The 26,310-nt window shown below is 39.1% G+C and overlaps 1 protein-coding gene across 3 annotated transcripts in view; it reads left to right on the forward strand.

The window, feature by feature from the left end:
- Positions 1 to 3,230: 3,230 nt before the first annotated feature.
- The window catches only part of wizb (WIZ zinc finger b), a 30,371-nt gene continuing 7,291 nt past the window's right edge, over positions 3,231 to 26,310 (forward strand). Inside the window, exons 1-13 of one of the 3 annotated variants that reach the window (XM_017452812.3) lie at positions 3,231 to 3,506; positions 4,084 to 4,238; positions 9,816 to 9,975; positions 12,179 to 12,263; positions 12,386 to 12,531; positions 12,633 to 14,144; positions 17,881 to 18,495; positions 19,699 to 20,067; positions 22,047 to 22,154; positions 22,436 to 23,032; positions 23,572 to 24,048; positions 24,980 to 25,471; positions 25,672 to 26,208. In XM_017452812.3, the coding sequence (XP_017308301.1) occupies positions 4,137 to 4,238; positions 9,816 to 9,975; positions 12,179 to 12,263; positions 12,386 to 12,531; positions 12,633 to 14,144; positions 17,881 to 18,495; positions 19,699 to 20,067; positions 22,047 to 22,154; positions 22,436 to 23,032; positions 23,572 to 24,048; positions 24,980 to 25,471; positions 25,672 to 26,208 (5,200 nt within the window). In that variant the 5' untranslated portion in view covers positions 3,231 to 3,506; positions 4,084 to 4,136. The remainder of the gene's footprint in view (positions 3,507 to 4,083; positions 4,239 to 9,815; positions 9,976 to 12,178; positions 12,264 to 12,385; positions 12,532 to 12,632; positions 14,145 to 17,880; positions 18,496 to 19,698; positions 20,068 to 22,046; positions 22,155 to 22,435; positions 23,033 to 23,571; positions 24,049 to 24,979; positions 25,472 to 25,671; positions 26,209 to 26,310) is intronic. The other 2 variants (XM_017452781.3, XM_017452790.3) reach the window with 2 other exon arrangements.

Below are 26,310 nucleotides of genomic sequence, written 5' to 3' on the forward strand. Positions count from 1 at the left end.
TTGTACCAATTTAACTTTTGCAGCTACAAATGTAATGAATTTTGATTGTGAACATTTCCAAATGCTTAGATATATAGATAGAAATTACAACCAAGTACTTTTAAGGTATTTACTCTCACACACACTAGAAAGGACAAGACCATGGCTATCACATTCTATCAAACATTAAAATGTTTGCAAATACGATAAAATATACTGCATATCATACAAACATAGTTGGAAACTTCATTCTACATATTTCAGTAAAAAGCTCACAAAAGTTTAACTTGCCTAGTTTAAACATGGGAAATAAACCCTGAGGATTGTGGTACATGAATGGGGTTTAATTTTTATAGGTATATTCTTGATGATACTTTATGTTTGTGAAATTGCTGATAAATCTAGCTCATATTTGACTGAAAACTGGTGGTGAACTCCTGCAAAGTCACTACAGTTTAGCGACTTATCGACCATGTGGTAACACACCTCATGCATACATTTAAGGGGCTTGACTGTAATATTTTCATAAAGGTATGTTGAATCATTTAACTTACTTTTCACATTTTATCTCAGTAAGTTGATGAATGAGGAGCAGTGCTGGCGATATCAGTCCAGTTTCCAGTTTCAAAGCTGTATTTTAGAAACTGAAAGTGCCCCCTTGTGGATATATTAATGTCTGAAACACTCATTTCTTAGCTTTTGAAATAAATGGAAAAGTTGGATGATATGATAAATGTGTTTAACCATGTGGTTGAACTGATTGTTAAAGTTTTTTTTAAATGTTTTCATTTATTTATTTTTAGCAAAAATCAACAAAGGCGTATCCTAAAAGACAAAGGATTTCTTAGCATCATTTATTCTTTTTGTACTGCCCTGCTCCATTCTGAAACTCAGAATACACATGTTCTCAATATTCTGGATTAATACATTTTCTTCCCCTAATCTGGCAGTGTATCTCAGGGGATATGTAGACTTCAAAATTTGCTAAACAACATTGTGATATATTTTTCTTCATCAGCTCATCATTGATATTATTGAGTTAATATTATTGATTTACTGAAAGTAAATATGGTTCATGTATAAATACTTACCACATGCTCATATCCTGTACTTTGGGTGGCCATGATGGTTTCCGGTCAGGATAACTAAACAATCACTTGAACCAAGTCATGTGACCCAGATACTCAAAACATACCAAATTTTGATAAATGATAATAGGACTGGGTAAAACCCTTTACTCACACACTCTACAGCGTGCCAAAGAGAATGTATCTCATGGTGCAGTTTGCCTGTTTAAGGATTAACATGCTATTTCCCCTCGAAAACAATGACATTTGGAACAGTATTAAAGAGACAATGATTTTTTTGGTATTCTGTTTTTTTTGGTATACCAGTTTGAATGGCTATTTAAATGGTGAAATCTCTCTCTGAAATTCATGTTTTTTGCATTATAAAAATATATTCCAAATGACTGTGAAGTGCCATTTGAGTCTAGTGTTAAATACATAAACACATAATAGTATTTAATAGCCTTTAAAGTCCACAAAAAGGTTTTAGTTGCACGAAGGACTTAGCATCTTAATATTACAGGTGCATCTCCAAAAATTAGGGTGCACGGTGGCTTAGTGGTCAGCACGTTTGCCTCACACCTCCAGGGTCCGGGGTTCGATTCCTGCTGGGGCCGTGTGTGCGGAGTTTGCATGTTCTCCCCGTGCTGTGGGGGTTTCCTCCAAAAGACATGCATTGTAGGCTGATTGGTGTGTCTAAAGTGTCTGAAGTGTATGAGTGTGTATGTGAGTGTATGGACTGGCACCCACTGGTGTACCCTGCCTTGTGTCTGATGCCTCCTGGGATATTCTCCAGGTTCCCCTGTGACCCTGCAAAGGAGTAAGCAGTAGAAGATGGATGGATCTCAAAAAATTAGAATATCATGGAAAAGTTTGGAATGAAAAAAAAAGTTTTTTCCTGTACTTTGATTCGAAAAGTGTAATTTTTATATATTCTGGATTCAGTACACATAAAGTGAAATATTTCAACCCTTTTTTTTTTTAATCTTGATGATTACGACTTACAGTTCATGGAAATCAAAAATCCAGTATCCAGTACAAAGTGAGCTGTAAATGTACTAGATGAATGCTTGGTCAGCTTATCCTTCACACTACGTGCTGCTGGTGCATGACATGAAATATTAAATGCAATATATCATTAGTATACCATAGTATAGTCTTGTTTGATCTTTTTTATTTTAAAATTGTCTCTTGCTTTTATGTTATACTCTGTGACATAGAAAGCAAATGAAAACCCTCCATTTCCTTCTTCGGTCTGTATTTTCTAACCCTGATTTTTTCCCACCAGGCTTAAAGCCAGGTGCTTGTTTTAAAAAGTGGTGGTCTACATGCTACTGAAAAACCCTCTCATTATCTTCTACTCAAGAAAAAACGTGGAGGTGTGAATTACACAGATGTAAAGTGAAGATATCTCGAATGAAAGAAAAAAGTATCTAATATTTCTCATTCTGAGATTACTATATAACAATTTTGGTGAGTAATTGAGTATTTCTAGAAATAAATGCAAAGCAAAATAATCTTTTTTTATTATATTTTTTACTAGATTTTTTTGCAGTGCTTAAGTATGTGCCAACTTAAAATACGAGGCATTTTCCCTGCATATTGTTTAACATAACTTTTGTACTTAATTCTAAATACAACCCTATATATTTTTTCAAAAGCAATTGTTTCCCATTTGTAATGTAATTCTGCCAGTTTAATAGCGCAGAGCCAATCTTGCTAATATTAGTAGACAACTTCACTAAAGCAAAAGTTTGGCACTGGTGAAGGAATGTTTTATCAGGCACTTGATGTTCTGGGACAAATAATAAATACTCATGGCACTGTACAGTAGAAGTCCAGTTAGGACTACACAATTTACTATGCACACATCAGTTTGCTGAAGACATCCTGAATAGCATCAGTAGCATCACAAATTTACAAAGTAACATCTCTGGAAAATGTAGCTTCCGCGTTTTTTTTTCCTTTTTCTTTTTTTTCATTATTACAACAGATGTAGGCTGATTTATATATTTGGAACAGGAGTATATTAGGTCCAGGTTGAACATTTTGTCATTGATTATGGATACCAGAACTCTCACAGACTTTTTTTTCCCATCAGTGCATCTATTTTATTGATATCTATCATGATGTTTAACAGAATAGTAAAAAATAAATAATAAAAAAAATCGCTTAGAGCAGCTTTAATAGCAGATCCTCTTCTCCTCCCCGCTAACGTCACCCGCGCAGCCGTGGCGTCCCTCTGGAGCCAACAACATGGAGTCCGATCCACTGCACCGCTAATGCTGAGCGCCTGAGCTTTCACTGATCTTGCAACAACAAAAAAACAAACAAACAAACAAACAAACGCGGCATATTCATGCAGTAAAGCGGCCGCGTGTACATGCTTCAACCCCGACACGACATGGATTACGCGGCGGTCGGCATTCCGTAGAGCAGCGGGGCGGGCAGGCCGTTACGGTGAGCGGGACACGATTTTTTCTGCTTCCCCAAAGCGGTATTTAACATTCCCAGGATGTTCTCTTTTTTCCAGCGCTGCCACAGTGACCCTGCCACAAGTAAGCAGTAAGCTAATCCTGCTGTGGCTGGGCGTCAGTGTTCAGTAGCTCTTCATCATCACTGTTTGCGAGAAAAGCCTTGTCTTCTTCTCGATGTTCGTCATGACAAGGACGGGGCTAAATTTACCCAAACCAGACATGTTGAAATAGGTCAGACGGTACAGGATTGCAGCGGGCAGGTGGGGCGAACGAGCACAGGAATTCAGCACTTTGTTGTTGTTTTTTTTTAACACAACTTCTTTCATGTGACTAAAGTACTGGTTTATAATATGCAGCGGGTTACACTTCTATTAAGTTGCTTAAACCGTGCTTCTGTTTATAAAGGTTTACTGTGGTGCAGGTCGTGGAGTCCAATTCTTTTCCTTTTTATCAGTTCTTTTTTTTTTTTTAATGCGAATGTTGTTGAGATGAAATGAGGTGTGCATGTGCATGTTGTTGTATTTAGGTCTGTACATGTGTGTGTCCATCTGTGTGTCCAGAAGAGGACAGCATGTAGGTGAGTTCAGAAGATTACACGGTGCAACACCGGATCATGGATCCTGATGTTGGTCCGCTTCCCGATATGGACCCCCATGATCCAACATCCATCCGGGAGCTCTCGGAATCCCCCTCTCTACTCAGCAACAGCTTGATGGTGAGAGGTTAAAACACATACTAGGCCAGGGATTCTCAACCTTCTTCCTCTCAGTACTTTAGTGAGAATTAGTCGAAATGATAGATCTACTACTTGTTATACGTCAAAGAGGGAAAGACGGCACGTGGGTGCTTTAAGTTTACAAATGTAACGATGCTTTATAAAACATCGTGTGTAAGCGCCCACAACTGCAGCCACTCTCCACTTACCACATCTAACGAGAGGATTGGGCTTGTGTGTCGCACTGCAAGTCGGGAGATGTAGTAGGAAATGCACTTCTCGTCTCGACTGTTACATCTAAACCTACCTGGTTTTATGCACGCAAGGGCACTGAATCTGCCATATTCCTTATATGCATATAACTACATTATAAAGCCACGTCTCACGGCATAAAGGTTGAGAAGCTATGTTCTAGTCCTTTGCTTTTATATTTGATCTGGTGGTAATTCAATTATTACTAATTTGATCTTTTTTTCTACAGCATAAGCAAGTCTTTTAACCCTAGAATGCAAGAACCAAAAAAAAAACCTACACTAATGCATAAAGTGGGTCAAAATGACCCATATTTGATTCAGTGGTGTTCTGTACAAAATAGTTGTCTTGTTAATTAAATTATCTAAAAAAAATGGATGATACACAAATGTTTTATCAAACATGTTTATTTGTTCACTTCCCTAGTACGTATGCAGTACAAAGATAACATTTAATTTTGTTCAAATGCAGTTTAATGTTTTCTGAGGTAACTCAGTACTACTGTAATGCATGTTGTAGTCAGAACTTACACTTGCACATCTTGCAGATGTGAGAATGATCTTTGCAATATGGACAATGGACACAATATGTGTGTACATATACACACATATATATGTGTGTGTGTATATATATATATATATATATATATATATATATATACTCACACACACACACACATATATATGTGTGTGTATATATATATCGGATTATATATATGATATATATATATATATATGATCCGATATACATATCATATATATACAGTGAGGGAAAAAAGTATTTGATCCCCTGCTGATTTTGTACGTTTGCCCACTGACAAAGAAATGATCATTCTATAATTTTAATGGTAGTTGTATTTGAACAGTGAGAGACAGAATAACAACAAAAAAATCCAGAAAAACGCACATCAAAAATGTTATAAATTGATTTGCATTTTAATGAGGGAAAAAAGTATTTGACCCCTCTGCAAAACATGACTTAGTACTTGGTTTAAAAACCCTTGTTGGCAATCACAGAGGTCAGACGTTTCTTGTAGTTGGCCACCAGGTTTGCACACATCTCAGGAGGGATTTTGTCCCACTCCTCTTTGCAGATCTTCTCCAAATCATTAAGGTTTCGAGGCTGACGTTTGGCAACTCGAACCTTCAGCTCTCTCCACAGATTTTCTATGGGATTAAGGTCTGGAGACGGGCTAGGCCACTCCAGGACCTTAATGTGCTTCTTCTTGAGCCACTCCTTTGTTGCCTTGGCCGTGTGTTTTGGGTCATTGTCATGCTGGAATACCCATCCACGACTCATTTTCAATGCCCTGGCTGAGAGAAGGAGGTTTTCACCCAAGATTTGACGGTACATGGCCCCGTCCATCGTCCCTTTGATGCGGTGAAGTTGTCCTGTCCCCTTAGCAGAAAAAAAACCCAAAAGCATAATGTTTCCACCTCCATGTTTGACGGTGAGGATGGTGTTCCAGGGGTCATAGGCAGCATTCCTCCTCCTCCAAACACGGCGAGTTGAGTTGATGCCAAAGAGCTCCATTTTGGTCTCATCTGACCTCAACACTTTCACCCAGTTGTCCTCTGAATCATTCAGATGTTCATTGGCAAACTTCAGACGGGCATGTATATGTCTTTCTTGAGCAGCGGACCTTGCACGCGCTGCAGGATTTCAGTCCTTCAGGGCGTAGTGTGTTACCAATTGTTTTCTTGGTGACTATGGTCCCAGCTGCCTTGAGATCATTGACAAGATCCTCCCGTGTAGTTCTGGGCTGATTCCTCACTGTTCTCATGATCAATGCAACTCCACGAGGTGAGATCTTGCATGGAGCCCCAGGCCGAGGGAGATTGACAGTTCTTTTGTGCTTCTTCCATTTGTGAATAATCGCACCAACTGTTGTCCCCTTCTCACCAGGCTGCTTGGCACTGGTCTTGTAGCCCATTCCAGACTTGTGTAGGTCTACAGTCTTGTCCCTGACATCCTTGGAGAGCTCTTTGGTCTTGGCCATGGTGGAGAGTTTGGAATCTGACTGATTGATTGCTTCAGTGGACAGGTGTCTTTTATACAGGTAACAAACTGATATTAGGAGCACTCCCTTTAACAGTGTGCTCCTAATCTCAGCTCGTTACCTGTATAAAAGACACCTGGGAGCCAGAAATCTTTCTCATTGAAAGGGGGTCAAATACTTTTTTCCCTCATTAAAATGCAAATTAATTTATAAAATTTTTGACATGCGTTTTTCTGGATTTTTTTGTTGTTATTCTGTCTCTCACTGTTCAAATACAACTACCATTAAAATTATAGACTGATCATTTCTTTGTCAGTGGGCAAACGTACAAAATCAGGAGGGGATCAAATACTTTTTTCCCTCACTGTATATATATATATATATATATATATATATATATATATATATATATATATATATATATATACGATCAGCCATAAAATCAAGACCAGTGACAGGACTGATTATCTCGTTAGGGGTGGGATATATTAGGCAGCAAGTGAATGGTCAGTTCTCGAAGTTGATGTTTTGGAAGCATAAAAAATGAGCAACTGAAAAGATCTGAGCGACTTTGACAAGCGCCAAATTGTGATGGTTATACGACTTTGTCAGTGCATCTCCAAAACAGCAGGTCTTGTGGGGTGTTCCTGGTATGCAGTGGTTAGTACCTACCAAAAAAAAAGTGGTCCAAGGAAGGAAAACCAGTGAACTAGCGACAGGGTCGTGAACGCCCAAGGCTCATTGATGCATGTGGGGAGGGATGTAAAATATGTTTTCTTTTACATCATGTGGACCTCTGGGTATGTGTGCATTGCTTACCTGGGGAAGAGATGGCTCCAGGATGCACTATGAGAAGAAGGCTAGCCGTCAGAGGCAGTGTGATGCTCTGGGCAATGTTCAGCTGGGAAACATTGGGTCTTGGCATTCATGTGGATTTTACTTTGACACGTACCACCTACCTAAACATTGTTGCAGACCAAATACACCCTTTCACGGCAATGGTATTCCCTAGTGGTAGTGGCCTGTTTCAGCAGGAAAATGCGCCCTGCAAAAATTGTTTAGGAATGGTTTGAAAACATGAGAAAGAGTTCACGGTGGTGATTTGGCCTGCAAATTCCCCAGATCTCAATATATACAGTATATACCCATACACACACACACACACACACATACACTCGTGAAAAAAAATTAATACACCAGACCTCATGGAAATTGTTGGCTTTAATGACATATTTGGACAAGCAAACATTTGATCCTCTTTGAAACAGTGCCTATTAATAAAGTTGATACACTATTAAATGACACATAAAATTGACTATTTGTAGTAATTTTCACAATTTAAATGGACAAAAAACAGATCAGTCACATAGTAGAAGTAAGTACACCCCTACATTTCTCACACCTTCAAATCCATAAAATTAGAATCAGGTGTGCAAGATTGGGTGCCAGTGATTAGAACCTGCTTAGGGAGTACAGATGAACCCTGTCTTATTTATTCCCCTCTCATATCTAGTGTCTGGTGTTCCCTTTGCTACTGAGGCGTGTGGTGTCATGTCAATATCTAAAGAGTTCTGTAAGGCCTTCAGAAAAAAGCTTGTGGATGCCTATGAGTCTGTCAAGGTATTTAAAAAGATCTCCAAATTATTTGAAATACATCCTTCCACTGTAAGGAAAATTATCTACAAGTGGGGCAGATTTAAAACGACTGCCAATTTGTCCAGGACTGGCCATCCCAGCACATTAAGCCCAAGAGCGGTCCGTCTGCAAAAAGACATCTCCAGGAACCCCAGAATTTCATCACAGGATCTGCTAGTGCGTTTTGCAACTGTTGGTGTCAAAGTGCGTGCTTCTACAATCAGAATGAGATTGCACAAATTTGACCTGCATGTGCGCTGTGCCAGGAAAAAGCCTTTGCAAGACTACAGTTTGCCAATGAGGATATAGGCAGAGACCAGGCCTTTTGGAATAATGTGCGTTGGGCAAATGAATCAAAGATAGAGTTGTTTAGCCACAGTAACAGCAGACATGTTTGACACAGACCAAACATAGCTTTAGAGGAGAAGCACCTCATACCAACTGTGAAGCACGGTGGTGGAAATGTTATGGTTTGGGGTTGCTTCACTGCCTCAGGGATGGGACAGCTTGCATTCGAGTCCCTTCTCAATTCTATGAATTCTGCATTATATCAAAGAGTGCTTGAAGATAATGTGAGGCCATCTGTCTGAAAGTTGAAGTTGAACCGAAAGTGGACCTTCCAACAGGATAATGATCCTGAGCACACTAGCAAATCCACCAAGGAACGGCTCAAAAAGAAGAAATGGAGTGTTACGGAATGGCCTAGTCAAAGCCCGGATTTGAATCCCATTGAAATGTTGTGGGGGGATTTGAAACGGGCAGTACATGCAAGAAAACCCTCAAACATCTTGCAACTGAAAGAATATTGCATGGAAGAGTGGTCAAAAATTCCAGCAAGCCTGGTGGACGATTATGCAAAACGCCTACAAGAAGTTATTTCTGCTAAAGGGGCAATACTAGCTTCTGAGGCCAAGGGTGTACTTACTTTTTCACAGAAGAATATCACATCTGTTGATATTTCTGTTGAATAAATTATTCAAAAAGCAAAATTTCCTTGTGGTTTTGTTCAAGTATATCATTAATAGGCAGTTTCAAAGATGATCAGATGTTTGCTTGTGCAATTATGTCAAAAAACCCAACAGTTTCCATGGGGTGTGCTTATTTTTTTCACATGACTCTCTCTCTCTCTCTCTCTCTCTCTCTCTCTATATATATATATATATATATATATATAAAGTGTGTGTGTGTGTGTGTGTGTGTGTGTGTGTGTGTATGTATAGATGTTATTATCTGTTTCAAAGCTGACCTGTCATACACTTTCGGTGTTGAAATACAGAATTTGTAGTTAAAATTTAGTTGACATGATCACAGGAGCAGTGTGGTGTAGGTCTGTGCTTGCTGTGCATCCTTGGAGTTTTAAAGAAAAAAAAATATTATTGAAAACTTATATTTAAAAAAATACCATGTTACCATGTTAAGTCAAAATTCCATATTAAATGTATATGGGTTATTTTGACCCGCTTTATGAAGAATTGAGGTAGTGATATGAAAATGTACCTTTTTCCCAGCCTATGACCAAGAAATATGAAAATGACATTGATAATTGTCATAAGTTTCTAAAGCCTCACATGGAATAAAAAAAAAAAAATTTATTGATCAAATATTTCCAAAATCACACCCTGCTGGGTCAAGTTGACCCGCTTTATGCATTCTAGGGTTAAATTCTTATTAATTCACACACATACAAACAGGCAGGATTGTCCCAAGATGGTGATCTGGAGAGGGATGATGAAGATGTAAACCTCCACCACAAAAGTGGATTTTATGGGAACAGCGAGAGAAAACACAGGTCCTCAGCCTTCTCCTCATCTCTAACATGGGACTCAGACTCTGAGAAAGAAACATTTGATGGTATTTTTTTGCATATTTATTATGTCAATGTACATACTTTCGCTAAGGATGAAGTTAGAGATATGTTCTTTGCATGTATGTACACAGTGCTTGGCAGATTATTGGCACCGTTCGTGAAAATGAGCAGTATATATAAATCAAAATATACTGTAAATATAGGTGTAAGTGGTGATCTGTAGGTAGTTTTGTGATGATAGCTCTATATTAATAATGTGAAATGTCTGCTGATAGCCGATTGGCTGACAACGGCCATTTTAACGGCTGACAGTGGCCACTTTAAAAATCTACTTTCAGATTAGCACAACGATGAAATACACCAAATTTCAGCTATTTGAGCATAAGTCCGCCTCTATCGATGTCCACGCACCAAACCGACCTTCCTGGAGCCTTATACTAAACATGCCTTTCAAGTTGTGTGTGAATCCATGCAACCAGTCCTGAGTTGCAGCTGTTTGAGTAAACCAAGCTCCGCCCCACTGTGATTGATTGGCATGTGGGCGCCATATTGTTTACAAATTTTGACGTATTTTGATAATTATTGAGGGTCAAACTGATGAGTAGTTTGTGAAGTTAGGGCACAAATACTAGGACTAGTCTGCAAAAATAGGTTTTGCATATTATGCAAATAATTATTCATTTGAGTGGGTGGGGCCTAATAGTCCAAAAGGCAAATTTTTATCATTTCACTGTATGTTTTATTTGACAAAATATTGTATTTGTTGCGACTGTTTGTTGTTCTTGCGACTTGTTTTTATGAGCGAACACACAAATAGTGCCCCGTGAGTGAGTTTTTGGATCAGTTACTATAGCATACGTAGAGTGACGTACCATTCAAGTTTCATGAGGATAGGTCAGTGTTAACCCTGTCATATTCCTGGTGAAAAGTGATTTGCTGATGGCAGCCAAATTTTTAAAGTAATTAGGCCACTCTCAAAAGTCCTCTTACAGACTATCACAAAGATGCAGTATTTCAAATTTCAGTTTAAGCAGACTTCTGGTTCCTGAGAAAGTCTTATCTTCAAATAGCTCCCCCTCTGTATGACCGCACACCAAATTTTGCAACCAATTATAAATTACAATTGTTTGAGTAAATTAGACCCCACCTTGGTAGAATTAATTGGCTTGTGGTGTACATATTATTTACAAATCTCTATATTGTCCACAAATGTGATTGATAATTAATGAGTTTCACACTCTGCTGACTAGTCTGACACAATTTTACTGAAGATACCGCAAGAATTCTTTGACTAGATAGCAAAAGTAGGTTTTGCATATTATGCAAATGAGCTCAAAATCAAAGTGGTTAGAGATTAATGGTCTAAATTGGTGTGTAGTTTGCCATGAAATCAGATGAAAAAAGGAAAAATTGTGTTTGTAGGCATCAGGGTTCTCATGAAATGGGCTACAACATACAGTGTTATGATGTAGCACCACCATTAGACCAGTTGGGCCTATCTCACTTTCCTGAGTAGCAAGAGGGAGTATTAACTATTGATCAAATTTCCTGTCAATATGACTTACAGTTTGGGCTGCACAATTCCTTTTAGGGGACAAAAATATGAATAAGAAAAATGCAAGCCAGAACAATAGGGTTCCAGAATTTTTGGTCCTTGGATCCCTAAAAAGAATAACACAAGCAATAAGAGATATTTTCAGCTCAACAGGGACACTGTGTAGATTTATTTAAATTATTTTTCTTTCCCAAAATTTTCCCTACTGGTTTCAGAATGGTCAACAACTAATATTTTGAGACACCTGTCTATGTCTAACAAGGTTGGAGACATTTTTAGCGAGATCTTGGACTTCCAAATCAATCTGTGTAACCTCATATTTATACCAAGCTAAACAGGACATGGTTAAAGGCAACAGTAGAGTTTAAATAGAGAGCGAATAACCAAAATATAAATTTTTCAAGACTAACAATTTGCATTTATTTAAATATATTTTATATATTGATAATTTAATAAAATAATATATTTTTTGAGAGAACAAACTATTATATAAAAAGTATGATATTATATGAAATAGTATATAAAACACTATTATGTAATTTTTTTGGTAGAACAAAGATAAATTGTTTTTTTAATGGAAAATTCAGTTTGTGGGTGCCAATAATTCTGGAGAACATTGTGCGTATATATTTATAAATATTCAGTGTTAAGTCATTTGTGTTGTTGTCTGTGTTCCCATTGGTATATGTTAGAAGAGGAACTTCAGCACTTTTCTAATCCTCATGGCCTTGCTGCTCACAGTCCAGGAAGTCCCACCTGTGAACAGGAGCAAGACAAGTGAGTGAGATATATAGTTTGACAGATAGAAGTTGGAGAGGTATTCTGACAGATATGCATAATGGACATGTAGCCTGAGTTTATCCTGGTTTGTATGCCCTTTTCAATGCCATTGCGTGCAGACTTGACTGTGGAGTTTACCGAACACCTGACAAGCCCGCGAAAATAGTGTTAGACAAAAACTTGTCTAGTTCTTTGGATGCACAAGGTCAAGACAGAGATGCATGCAGCCATGCAGAGACCGTACAGTCCAGCACTCAGCAATGTGGTTTGTGAAAAAGCATTATTTTGCAGAGAGAAATATATATTAAAAAGAATGTAATTTCAGTATTTGGTACTGAATTTTGTAGTCTTCCCATTTATTTGCAGTAGAAAACGATAAAGTTGGACGTGTATCGGATCACGCTGGGCCACTTTTCTCAGACACAAAATCAAAAGAGGGATACCAAAAAGAGGAAGAGGGGGAGAAAGGGTTTGATCAGAAGAAGAAGGAAATAAAGAGGGTTCCCGAAAGAGATGTATATACCTTCCCAGGTGATTCAGATCCAGAAAGTCCACCACCAGGTCCCTGGGCACACTGCACCTTCATCCAGCGTAGGAGAAAGAAGAGAGCCTTACTGAGACCTTTTTCTGGACTAAATCCTTGGCAGAGCACACCAGGTACAGGCAGGAAGACCAGAGTAAATCCCTCCAGGACAAAAGAGTGCAGTAAATTTGTGAACGAAAAGGATGGTGTGTTTGAATTTAAGGAGGAAGAGGAAGAGAAGGTTCAAGACACGGAGCAGTCACTGGAAGCCAGAGGAGAACTTTGCCAAGAGATTTTCACCTGTGTTGAATGTAGCATATACTTTAAAAAAGTAGCACATCTAAGGGAACACATGAGAGAACATGGCCAAGACAGTGGGAGTAAGGGACAGTGTGGAGAAGATAATGTAAGGAGGAGGCGTGCCAAGAAGTGTGGCTTTGAGTGTATGGAATGTGGACAGAATTTCGCTGATAGGCTGGTGCTGTTGGACCATCACAGACGCCACCAGGAGTCACGGCAGAAGATCTTGGAGGAGATGGGAAAGCTGAAGGAGGGAGGGAAGAGAGCAAGTCGCAGAAATTCCAGGAAGTCAGCCACTAAAGAGTCCTTTGCCATTTGTGGCCAGTTTGTTTGTCTCAAGTGCAACTATAGCTCTGATGTGCCTCAAGAGCTTGCAGATCATGCCAAGACACATACAACTCGAACCAGGGCTGGTAGGCCCTGTGTCTCACCCCGATTCCAGCAAAAATCCTGCAGAAAAGGATGGACACGGTTGACTGGTAATGCCGCATCGACCACAGTGGTTAGTGATAGGTACCCCACCAGAGCTTCTGTGCAAATGGGGGCAAGTAAGCCTGAAGTTGACCATTTTCAGTCCAAAGACTGTGATCCACAGAGTGAGAATAAGACTGATGTCTTTCCAGGACCTAGCCAGAATCACACAGTATCTGCAAATCTAGCAGAACCCACAGATAAGCCAGAATTAGAAAGTGCTCAGACTGAAGCTGCTCCCCTTGAAAGTCCAAGCCTACAGGAGGAGTCTGGATCTGCTGAGGTTGGGCTTGGAGAAGAGAATGTCTCAAAGCTCCAATCTGCTGAGCCTTTACTTACAAACACAAAGGCTGAAACACAGCAAAAGGATGTCATATCCAAGGGCACAGGAAATCGACGCTCAAAACGAGTTGTGAGGCGTGTAATAGGACGAACACGAGCAAGTAGCAGACTGGATCCCCAGTCTACTGATACTAGTGATACAAAAACCCATATGCAAAACACTGAGGAAACAACAGAGCTGAGCCAACAAGCATCTGTACTGCCTGATCCAGAGGGTGATCTAATGCTGGCCAACAAAACAGGTAAGACAAGACAACAGAATAACCATGACAGGGGTATCATTTCAATCGTATATAGGTATTATTTGTTTCCACGTGTTACTGTTAGTGTGCTTGGTAAGCATTGTATTTCAAAAATGTTTGTGAATTTAAAAGTATAATATAGTTTGTAGCATAAAGATCCACAAACACTGAAAAACGAAATCAAATTAACATTTGGTGTGACAGCGTTTTGTGTTTAAAACTGCATGTTGTGCAATTCTATAAGGAAATTAGCTGGCAGGCTTTTCCAGGCATCTTGCACCATAGTTCTATCTCTGAAAGGTCCCAGACAGCTCAAGGATCTGGTGTATTGCCTAATGTTACTTTCTTTACCAACATTTTTTGGAAATGTTTACAAATCTATAATTTGCTCTACTCCCTGATAGATGAATGCAGAAGACATAAAAATCTCAAAGAAAGTTTTTATAAAAAGGTATGGTGCCTAAAACTTGGTCTCCTGCAGAGACATGGTCTTTGCTTCTGCTGCAGACTCTTGGGAAGCATTTGGCTGGGTATTGCAGCTGCAGCATAGTTTCTGTGCTCAATTTTGAGGGGCAAAAGAGAGGATAGCTTTGGCTGAAAGACAACAGGCTCAGCTTAGACACAAGTTATGCCTTGTCCACAAAAATGCCCTCAGCTCTGGCCTCCAATCCCTCCTAATATACAGGCCACTAAAATAGAAAGAATGGTCTAATTTTAACTCCATTTGTCATTGTTTCTCATGTAGTTCAACATGTAGATACATTGCTGCATAATGTTCCTGTGTGCCAGTCTGCTTAAGGCAGACTAAACATCATCTAAAACATTTTAAATGATAATATCAGTGTTTTGTTTTTATTGCAACCTTTTATTCTGTCCACATTAATTTTTTAAAATTCCAATAGAAATCCTTCACTTGTGGACACATGATATCGGTGAGTTCTGGAAAAACATATAAAGCCTGGGATAGACCGTACAGTGGCCTCCAGAATTATTGCCAACAAATGGCAAAATGATTGTAGAAAACAAACTTTACACACACACACACACACACACCCCACCCCCCCACACACACATACAGTCATGTGAAAAAATAAGTACACCCTATGGAAATTGGCATATCTCGACAAGCAAACATTTGATCCTCTTTGAAACAGTGCCTATTAATGAAGTTGATCAATTGACACATAAAAATGATATTTTGTAGTAATTTTCACACTTTAAATAAAAAAAACTAAACCTGATCAGTCACAGAAAAGTGAAAAGTAACTACACCTTACATTTCTCACACCTTCAAACCTATCAAATTAGAATCAGGTGTTTAAGATTGGGTGCCAGTGATTAGAACCTGCTGAGGGAGAGCAGGTGGAACCTGTATTATTTATACCCCTCCCATATCTAGTATCTGGCGTTTCCTTTGTTATTGAGGCATTTGGTTTCATCATGCAAGATCTAAAGAGTTCTGTAAGGAAAAAAAAGTTGTGGATGCCTTTGAGTCTGGCAAGGGATTTAAAAAGATCTCCAAATTACTTGAAATACATCATTGTTCAGGACTGGCCAAAGCAAAGCAAGTTCAGCCAAAGAGTAGACTGTCTGATGCAAAAAGAAGTCTCCAAGAACCCCCAAATTTCATCACAGGATCTGCTAGTAAGTCTTGCAACTGTTGGTGTCAAAGTGCGTGCTTCTACAATCAGAATGAGATTGTACAAATTTGACCTGTATGTGTGCTGTGGCAGGAAAAAGCCTTTGCAAGACTACAGTTTGCCAATGAGGATATAGGCAAATACCAGGCCTTTTGGAATAATGTGCTCTGGACAAATGAATCAAAGATAGAGTTGTTCGGCCACAGTAACAGCAGACATGTTTGGCGCAGACCAAAGACAGCTTTTCAGGAGAAGCACCTCATAATGATATGGTCGAAATATTATGGTTTGGGTTTGTTTCGCTGCCTCAGGGACTGGACAGCTTGCAATCACTGATTCAACTATGAATTCTGCATTATATCAAAGAGTGCTTGAAGATAATGTGAGGCTATCTGTCTGAAAGTTGAAGTTGAACGGAAAGTGGACCTTCCAACAGGATAATGATCCTGAGCATGCTAGCAAATCCACCAAGGAATGGGTCATACAGAAGAAATGGAGTGTTATGGAATGGCCTAGTCAAAGCCCGGATTTGAATCCCATTGAAATGTTGTGGGGGGATTTGAAATGGGCAGTACATGCAAGAAAATCCTCAAGCATCTTACAACTGAAAGAATATTGCATGGAAGAGTGGTACAAGAAGTTATTTCTGCTAAAGGGGGAAATACTAGCTTCTGAGGCCAAGGGTGTACTTACTTTTTCCACATGATATTTCTGTTGAATCAATGATTGAAAAAGCATGTTTTCCTCGTGTTTTTGTTCAACAATATCAACTTTATTAATAGGTACTGTTTCATCATGATCAATGTTTGCTTGTCCAAATATATAATATATATATAAAAGATAGTCCAAAAATCAGTTTTAGAATTGCGCAGTTTAATTGATTCTTGTGGGCATTAAGTTTCAACTCAACTGTTGACTACCACTTTTATAACAACAAACTGTTTGGCAGAGAAATCATCACACAAAATGCAGCTTCTTAGCTTCAAATGCCCTATACCTAATATTACCCAAATACCCTACACTTAAATATTACACAAATACCCTATATAAAGGGTATATAAAGGAACTCAAATGCATGAAGGATCCAAAATGTCTCCAAATGTCTCCGACCTTGTTAGATTCAAAGTGGATGATGTATCTCCAACCTTGTTAGACATTAATAGAAGAGACTAAGTGCATAAAATATTAATTGTAAGGATGTAAACAATTTTGAAGCCAGTGTTTTATTAAACAATTGCACTAATTGTATTTGTACAAATAAACATTTAGATTTCAAATAAAGTTATTATTATTATTTAAATAAAATAATATATGTATAATTATTAAAGTATAATAATATATGTAAATAAGATTCTTATTTCCTCTCAACATGAGGTTGCTTATGGGTATCATATAAGCCACTTTACTAAACAGTTTTACCCTGAACATACATTGTTATATTATGCATTCCTGTATATTTGTGCACATATATGTAACTTTAAAACAATGCCTATAATATCTCTTAATTCAGATTTTAGTAGAATTACATAAAATATTAATAACATAAACCATTTAATTTACATAATCACAGCATCTGTAACATTGAAAATACGTATATGTTAGTGTGTATATGTGTATATATAAATTAATCTTTTGTTAGGAACTTCCTCCTCTTGCTAACTGAAAGGCATATAAACTGATTATGACCATCTTAAGTACTCTTTCGTTATGCATGGCTATTCCCAACAAGTGCTGTTGCATATATTTTAGTTATTAATGGATCTACAAATGAGTAAAACTATTCCTATATCTAATAATTACAATCACTATGCCTTACTAAGTGTTTATGGATGATTATAGATGAGAGTTTGGATGAGAGTTCATTGTGAGAACTGTAGTCACATATGAATAGTCTTAAAAACAGGACAGTTAATAAATTAAGTAATTATCTAAGAAGACCATACATCCTGTTGTTGTGTGTTGTTGATATCTGTTTTTATTGCAGCCAGCATTTTTATATAACCAGATATTTATGACATGTAGACCATTACTGAGTAGGAAGAACAGTGCTTCTGTAGTTCTGCTCTTCACATAACTGACCACTTTCACTCTTGCAGGAGTGGAAACATCTGCTCTAGCTTTAGACCTCAACACCTCTCCTCCACCAAAGACCAGTGAGGACTCCAAAGAAGAGACAAATGAAGAGACCCCACCTGACACCGAAAAGGATGAATATAGCAAAAACACCACTGATGAAAAGGATAATGATAATAATGATCTTGATGATGATGATGGAAAAGATAATGATAATAATGATCTTGATGATGATGATGGAAAAGATAATGACAATAATGATCTTGATGATGAAAAAGATAATGATAACAATGATCTTGATGATGATGATGATGATGATGATGATGATGACGATGACGAAGATGATGGGGGTAACAATCAGAACGATAATGCCAGTGAAGAGGATGAGGATGTTGTCAACCATCTACTTGATGTCTTAACTGAAGATGAGGAAGATGAAGAGGGCATTTTGTTGAAGACTGTAGAAAAGAAATGTCCCTACTGCCAAGACTGTTTTGATAATGGAATTGGACTGGCCAATCATATTAGGGGTCACCTGAACAGAGTTGGAGTCAGTTACAAGGTTAGACACTTCATATCCCCAGAAGAAGTTAATGCCATTGAGAAGAAGTTCTCCTACCAAAAAAAGAAGAAAAAAGGTAAGGTTCATCTAGCTTTAGACCTCATTCAGTAATTTCAGTTTTTATTACTATCAAATACCTTATGACACTTTGGTAGGTGGGAGAGGGAATAAGGACATGGGAGGCAGGCTTCTGAGTGACACAGGTTATTTGATTTAAATTCACACCATGGTTTTGAGCACTTCTCTTGAAATAATAAAAGTCACTTTTTATTTAACTAAAATATACAAACACAAGATTTCCACTCTTGACATTCCACTCATGGTCAAGGTCACTGGAGCTGTTTGTGTCGTCTCTCTCTGTCTGGGGTTTTTGTCTCCCACTTCCCACTTCAACACAGAATATATATAGTTTTCATTAATAGCTCACAGGTGTAAACACTCACTTGTTACCTGCTCATTCTCCATGACTCCTCCCCTGACATACACACAGCACTCACTCATGCCCTCGCTGCCACATACTGACATTCATCCTTGAAATATAATACATATCATTCACAGAATTTGTATTATTTGCTGCCAAATGTTCACACTCACAAAGTACTGATCCTCAGAAAAAGTAGATATCATTTTCTTTCATTATCTTCTGCCACCACGTACAGGGTGTCTGAAAATGATCAGCTTTTTTTCCAATATAAAAAGACAACCAGGAAGTGTAGAAATTCTGGGATTTTCCCGTTGACACCACATTGGGTCTTGATCGTCTCTGAATATGACATTCCCAAACAGGTAGATTGGCCATAGAGGTGCTATTCTTTGGCTGCCTAAATCACTCTGACATCACAGCCCGCAATTTCTTTTTTTGGGGACTTGACAAAGATTGTTTGTACAACACTTGGGTGACAGACACATGATCTGAAGGCGAGAATCACAGCTGCTGTTGAAAGCATTGATGTGGATATCTCACAGTGTACATGACAGCAATTGGATTACCCGGATGTTTTGCGTGTCACTAATGGTGCTCATATTGAATGTTTATAACTTCTTAAAAAATAAATAAATAAAAATAAAAAATTGGTCTTGTGTGTATAAATTTCCTTGATTGGCAATTCTGTGTGTATTAATACATTTTTCATTGAGTATCAAAGTTATAAAGATAGTTTTCAGACACCCTGTATTTAGATGAGCTTTGGTGTTTTTTTTTTTGTTGAGGTTTGGTTTTAGTTTTTGCTTCTGTATCCTTCTGTTTCTGGCACTGTTCTTCTGGATGCCCCATGACCAGTTGCCAACTTTGACCCAACAACCTTCAGTGTGATGCGCTGTGAGTTCTGCAGTGCTGGCTTTGACACCAGGGCTGGCCTTTCCAGTCATGCCCGTGCACACCTACGAGACTTTGGCATCACCAACTGGGAGGTCACTGCTTCGCCTATTAACGTCCTCCGTGAACTCTTCTCTAAGCGGCCTGACCTCGCTTTATCCATTACCCCTGCTTTTAACCCTGAGACACAAGACAAGAAACCATGTAAAGAAGAAGAAGAGGAGTCCATGTTAGTAAACGATGAAGAAAGTGGAACTTCAGAACCAGTGCTGCAGATACCTGTATCTCCAACTCAGCCTTGGAGAGAGAGCCAGAATGATGGTGAAGCTGATGGTGAGTGGACTGGATCTTTACACATATCGAAACCACATGTGGTTCTGTACTTTGTCTAAGCTAAGGCCTTGCTCTTAAAGCAATTGATAATCTGTCACCCTGATTTTATTTGGCTCTGTGTTTCATATTCTTTCTCAACAATAAGGCTCAGTTCATATAATTGATGTCTGGTGTTTAATTATACTCTCTGCTTTTACTCAAAATGGTTGTGCTATGACATGGACACACAAAAAGGAGTGGAAAAATTGACTGACTGTATTTGTCCTTGCTGCGTTTATACACTTACAGGATATTCTAATGGATGACCTTGATTTTAGACCCATCAAAATTATGTAATCACATGAGACTGCTCCTTGCTGTCTGGCATCACTAAGAGCACAACCAGACCACGTTAATTTTAAGGATATTTGGGGCAATTTCAGCCTTTAAAACTTGACGCAAGAGTGGTCTGGTGTTGCACCGGGTAGCGTTGCTGTCTTATAGCTCAAGGGTCCTCGCTTTGATCCTGAGCTCAGGTTGATCTCTGTGTGGAGTTTTAAAGGAGTTCTCCTTATGACCACATGGATTTTTGGGGGTTCTCCAGTTTCCTCCCACCTCCCAGAATAGATTGACTACATTAAATTGCCATTAGGTGTGAATGAGTGTGTGAATGTGTGTATGGTCAGTTAATGACCCATGCCAGGGAGATCCTGCTCAGTGAGGTATGAGGTCCCTTTCCAGAACCTTCAAACTGACTGTCCCTCAGTGGTCGGAATGAACTTCCAACCTCAATCCGGGCCTCAGAATCGGTCACCATCTTCAAAAATTGGCTAAAGACCCCCCTCTTCCATAAACACTTAACTAACTCTAGCATTCAATTAAAAATCATGTATGGTAACACTACTTTTATTGTTCTCTGCTTAATATATCGCTGTGCTTGTATTTCCTTATTTGTAAATAGCTTTGGATAAAAGTGTATGCTAAATTAATGAATGTAAATTTTATTTAATTAAATGTAAATGTGTACTTGGTGTTCTGCAGTCCCATCCTACCTCACGTACAGTGTTCCTGGGACAGCATCCGGATTCACTGCAGTCTGACCAGGATAAAGTGGTTACAGAAGATGAATGAATGAGTTAAACTAGTGAATGAATTAGTCCAGGGCTTAATTTTTTTTTTTTTTACCCCTGCCCCAGATAGAATACTATACTGGATAGAATAGAGTACTGAGCTGCTTCCTGTAATACCTAACAAGGTTGGAGACTCCTATAGGGGGATCTTGGTTTACTCCTCCATACAGACCTTGTTAAACTCCTTTATATTCCTAGGTTTGTGAATGTGGATGTTGCTCTTCAATTCAGACCACAGGTGTTCTTTAGAGTTCAAATCTGGACACTGAAATGGCCGTCAGAAAACAACCATTTTCTTCGGCAACCATTTCTATGTTGATCTGGATATGTGTTTTGATCATTATGTTGAAAATGGGGTCACTTGTTGAAAACTGTGTGGGATTGTGTGGGATGCACCCAGGAAGGGCTTCTTTCTTCAAACAGCTTGTTGTCATTGTGATCGTGTGTAATGGTTGATTTTAAATAGAACACACCAAGCAGAAAAAACACACTGTCCTCCCTCACCATACTCCTCAATTTGTATAATAAATCATGTATAATAAATCCTATAAACGCCCAGGACTTACATTCCTACCTATTACTTTCAGTGTAGTTATCAAATAATTGTTTGTAGGGGCTGGGTAAAATTGGTTAAGATGAATAATGTAATATTAAGAGTTTATGAAGGTTAGTAGTATATGATATATGAATCCATCAGTAGTAGTGCAGCTGTACTTATTTTGATGTTGTTGACTACTTTAGCCTCAGTAAATGTACTTGTAGTAAAATTATGCATGAAATTTCTTAATGACTTTTTGCTTCAGCATAATTATTTAGCCATTACAACTGATATATGCAGCCTCTTTAATTGGACTCCACTTTATTAAAAAGGTGGGAACAACAAGGCGGTGGCAGAGGAAAAAGTTCAACTGCAAGATGACTTTAACTCCAGCCCGGGATCAAACAGTTCAACTGCTGCAGGAGAGACTGAGCCAAAAGGTGTGATTACCTAGTTTTTTAGTGTGATGTGTTTACATTAACAGACTTGAAATATGAAAAAATATCTGCTTAATTGATGGCTGAGATGTAGTGTATATTTGTTTTCCCTTATTGACCCCTTTTGCATGTCCTAAACAAGGAATATATTAGAATCGTAACACAAAGCCTGATATTTAGCCTTCAGGATCTAATTTTAAACTGTTGGACATTACTATCAAAAATTATTCATTTATTTGACAGTAATAATTAAGTGTTACTGTCCACAATGTAATTTTCTCCAGGCTCCAGTTTGCTGAAGTGTGAGGTCTGCTGTGCCCTATTTGAGACACGGCGAGGTCTATCCAGCCATGCTCGCTCTCATCTGCGCCAGCTAGGTGTGGGCGTGTCTGAAAGCAGTGGTGCACCCATAGATCTCCTCTACCAGATAACCAAGGAGCGGGCCACTGACTCCCACTTACCTGCCTCACCCCCATCACACTCACCAACACTATCACCCAAAAACACTCACCATCATGCTTTCTGCATTCCTATGCCAAGTCCCAGCAGGAGTGCAGAGTTTGAAGACGAACCACAAGACATTAAGCCCCTCTCACTTCTGCGTAGTGTAGCAAAATCTCCCCCTTCCCCAAGCAACCCCTCACCTTCTGGCTTGCGGCCATCCTCTCCATTTGGGAGGTCTCCATCCCCCTCTCATTCTCTGTCTGCTTCCCCATCCCCAGTGCTGAGGAAGGCCCCCATCTCCTCATTGCTGCCCGTGTCTTCCCCTCTGCGCTCTCTTGAGCACAGGTCTATGTCAAGGGCCCACAATTCAGCCTTGTCAACTGCCTCATCCAGACCACTCTGGGCACCACAAGAAACAGAGGCTCCCCTCAATCTCAGTGAGAATGCATTAATGTTCCACTTTTGATTTAGTTAATTGTCAGTAGTTTTCACAGCTATGGATATATAACAAGTCAATATTTAAATATAATCTAATAAAGGGTTAGATAATAAAGAAAGCAGGGGATAAAATCATCAGATGAAAGAGAAGGTTCTATTTCAAACTGATTAACATTCACTTGGCTGTTATGTTGCTGGTCATGTGTAAGAAAAGACGGTTCCCTGATATTTAGGATAGGGTTGATATTTTGAATGTAGTGATACAAATGTTAACAACATAACTTAGAACATTCTTAGATACAATCTTAGAAACTTAGAACAAAGTAAAGTAGTCTGATGACTCAACATTTCTTCTTTGCTTTCATTTTTTTAACATCTGGTTTGGTTTTACTTTTGGGAAAGCCAAAGAAAGCTTTCAAGCTACTTGGTCATCACCCAAATGTCTTTAATGTATCTAATAGCATCTATTGATTTTCTGTATTCCTCATGACTTTCTGTGGCCACTCTACCCTTCCCATTTCTTTCCCTCTGCTTATAGCAATGGATATGGATTCTAACACAGACATCATATGCAAGCTATGCGGTGCCTGGTTTGAAACACGCAAAGGCCTCTCGAGTCACGCACGAGCCCACCTGCGTCACTTTGGTGTGGAATACTCTGAGTCCAAGGGGTCCCCCATCGACCTGCTAAACACACTCATCCTCACTGATGACTTCAAGCGCAGAGCTACCTCTTTCCGCTCTGATAGCCCGGAGGACCTGAGGGTCCATGGACACAGCGTGGCTCCTCCCTCTCCCGCCACATCCACACCTACTTCTACTTCCAAGAGGCCCTACCTTTCCAACTCTGTCCTATTAAAGAACACATCATTAAAAAGTGGTGTTGGCTCCAAAGCTACCTCCGCATCTTCTTCTTCCTCCACCCACACCTTGCTCAGTCCACCCACCAAGAAGCTGAAACCTTCACAGCAGGTCTTCCGTTTGAGTGGCAGGGAGCTGATGTCCATTCCTCAAGGTGACTTGATACATTATATTATGCTTTTCTGTATGCAAATTTACCCTAAAGCATAAGTTGCTGCTTGGTTATAAAGTCAGAGTCTTGAATAGGTGAAGTACTGAAATGGTTTTCAGCTTGTCATAAAGTGGGCTCCATGAATCTGTTATGTAGCATTCATGAAATTGTATGAGATTAGAACAGAGTAAATAGATACATGGAATCGAGGGTGTTTTGGGACTGGAACTGGGGAACTGTATACCAGACCATATATATATATATATATATATATATATATATATATATATATATATATATATTATGTATGTATATGTATGTGTGTGTATATATATATATATATATATATATATATATATATATATATATGATACATATCATATACACTACCAAAAGTTTGGAGACACTTGACAATTGACTGAAATGTTTCTCATGATACTAAAAATCTTTTGATCTGAAGGTATGATTAAATGTTTGAAATTGGTGTTGTAGACAAAAATATAATTGTGCCAACATTTATAATATAAAATTGTGCCAACAGTTCCATTTGTGTTCTTCCAGAGTTTTGATGACTTTATTATTATTCTAAACTGTGGGGGGAAAAATAATAAATAAAGAACGAGTGTGTCTAAACTTTTGACTGGTAGTGTAAACTTTTGTAATTGTTAATTTATGTAGACCAGGGGTGTCCAATCTTATTCCTAAAGGGTTGGTGTAGGTGCAAACAAACACCAAACAAACTGGAGCCACACCTGTTTCCACCTGTTTAATCAGTTGAGCTTGACTTTCAATAGATTCAGGTGTGGCTTCTGCTTGGTTGAAGTGAAAACCTGCACCCACACATTTTCTGATTAGACTGGACAGCCCTGATGTAGACAAACTGGTCTTGCTTTTATTACATGTCAGCGTCTTTCTTTTCCCTTTATAATTGTAGCTGAACCAATGAAAGATGTGTGTTGTGAGTTTTGCGGTGAGCTTTTTGAGAATCGCAAAGGCCTCTCCAGTCATGCCCGTTCCCACTTGCGTCAGCTGGGCATCACCGAATGGTCCGTGAATGGCTCGCCCATCGATACACTACGAGACCTCATAACTCGCCGAGGTTTGCCATGCGTCATGCCTCTGAAATCCTTGAAATCATCCTCATCCTCTCCAAGCCCAGGACCCCCTCGGACCTCACACCAGTATTCTTCCCCACCAGGAGGGATCCATAGCCGACAGGCTTTCTCTATCAGTCAGCAGCAGCCTGCCAAGATGGCAGTATCAGCACCTGTCACCAACACCTCTCCAACAGTGCTAATGGTTAAGCCTAAACCAGAACCCGAGCAGGTGGAGGTTACCGTGACTGGAGGGGGGCGTGAAGGTTATAACTCTGAGTCACTGCATCCGAGCTGGATGAGCTCAGATAATGGGCATCCCATCAACCTGTGTAAGTAATAAATTTGTTTGTGATGTATTTACCTTGTGAATAATAGAAATAAATAAGTATCACAGTAGAGATCTAAGTCTGGTGCATCAAAATCCATAATTAGAAGGTGCTGCTGGCTTGCTATTTCTAACATATTGCTCTTCTCATTTATTATTGTCTTAACACAAGTCTTTAATCTCCTTTACTCTATACTTTTCCAGTAATGACTCAGGAGAGGGAACCGTCCCGTGATATCCGTTGTGAGTTCTGTGGCGAGTATTTTGAGAACCGCAAAGGACTCTCCAGCCATGCCCGCTCACACTTACGCCACATGGGTATTACCGAGTGGTCCGTCAATGGCTCACCCATCGATACGCTGTGGGAGATTATGCGGAATCAGGGCACCACACCAGCATCTGTTGTGTTAGGTGTAAAAGAGGAACCAGGGCAAGAAAGCAGCTCACCCTGGGACAGTCAAGGGTATCAGTCATCCAGAGTCTCCCCAAAAGCCCCCATTAACCTGCACCACACCAACTCACGCCTCCATAAGCGTGGATTTGGGCCCACAGGACTGTCAGCTACTCCTCCAGCAGGGAAGTTTCTTGGTATGAAACCCATTGGGAAGAGGTTGCTGGGAACTGAAGGACACCTTGGCCAAAGGTGCCCACCAGTCCAGTCAAAAACCTTCTCAACACCACCACAGGACTTCTCTTTTAAAGGAAGAATGTCCACAGACAAGTATGGGGTAGGCCGCATAGGTAAGAGTGTATTTTTATTATCAGATTGCTCAGTAGTGTCTTCTTACATGAAAAGAGTGACTTCCAGCAAATATAACAGCATATATCTAGCTTTACAATCTT

This window comes from Ictalurus punctatus, chromosome 2 (assembly GCF_001660625.3).
Source record: "Ictalurus punctatus breed USDA103 chromosome 2, Coco_2.0, whole genome shotgun sequence".
NCBI lineage: Eukaryota > Metazoa > Chordata > Actinopteri > Siluriformes > Ictaluridae > Ictalurus > Ictalurus punctatus.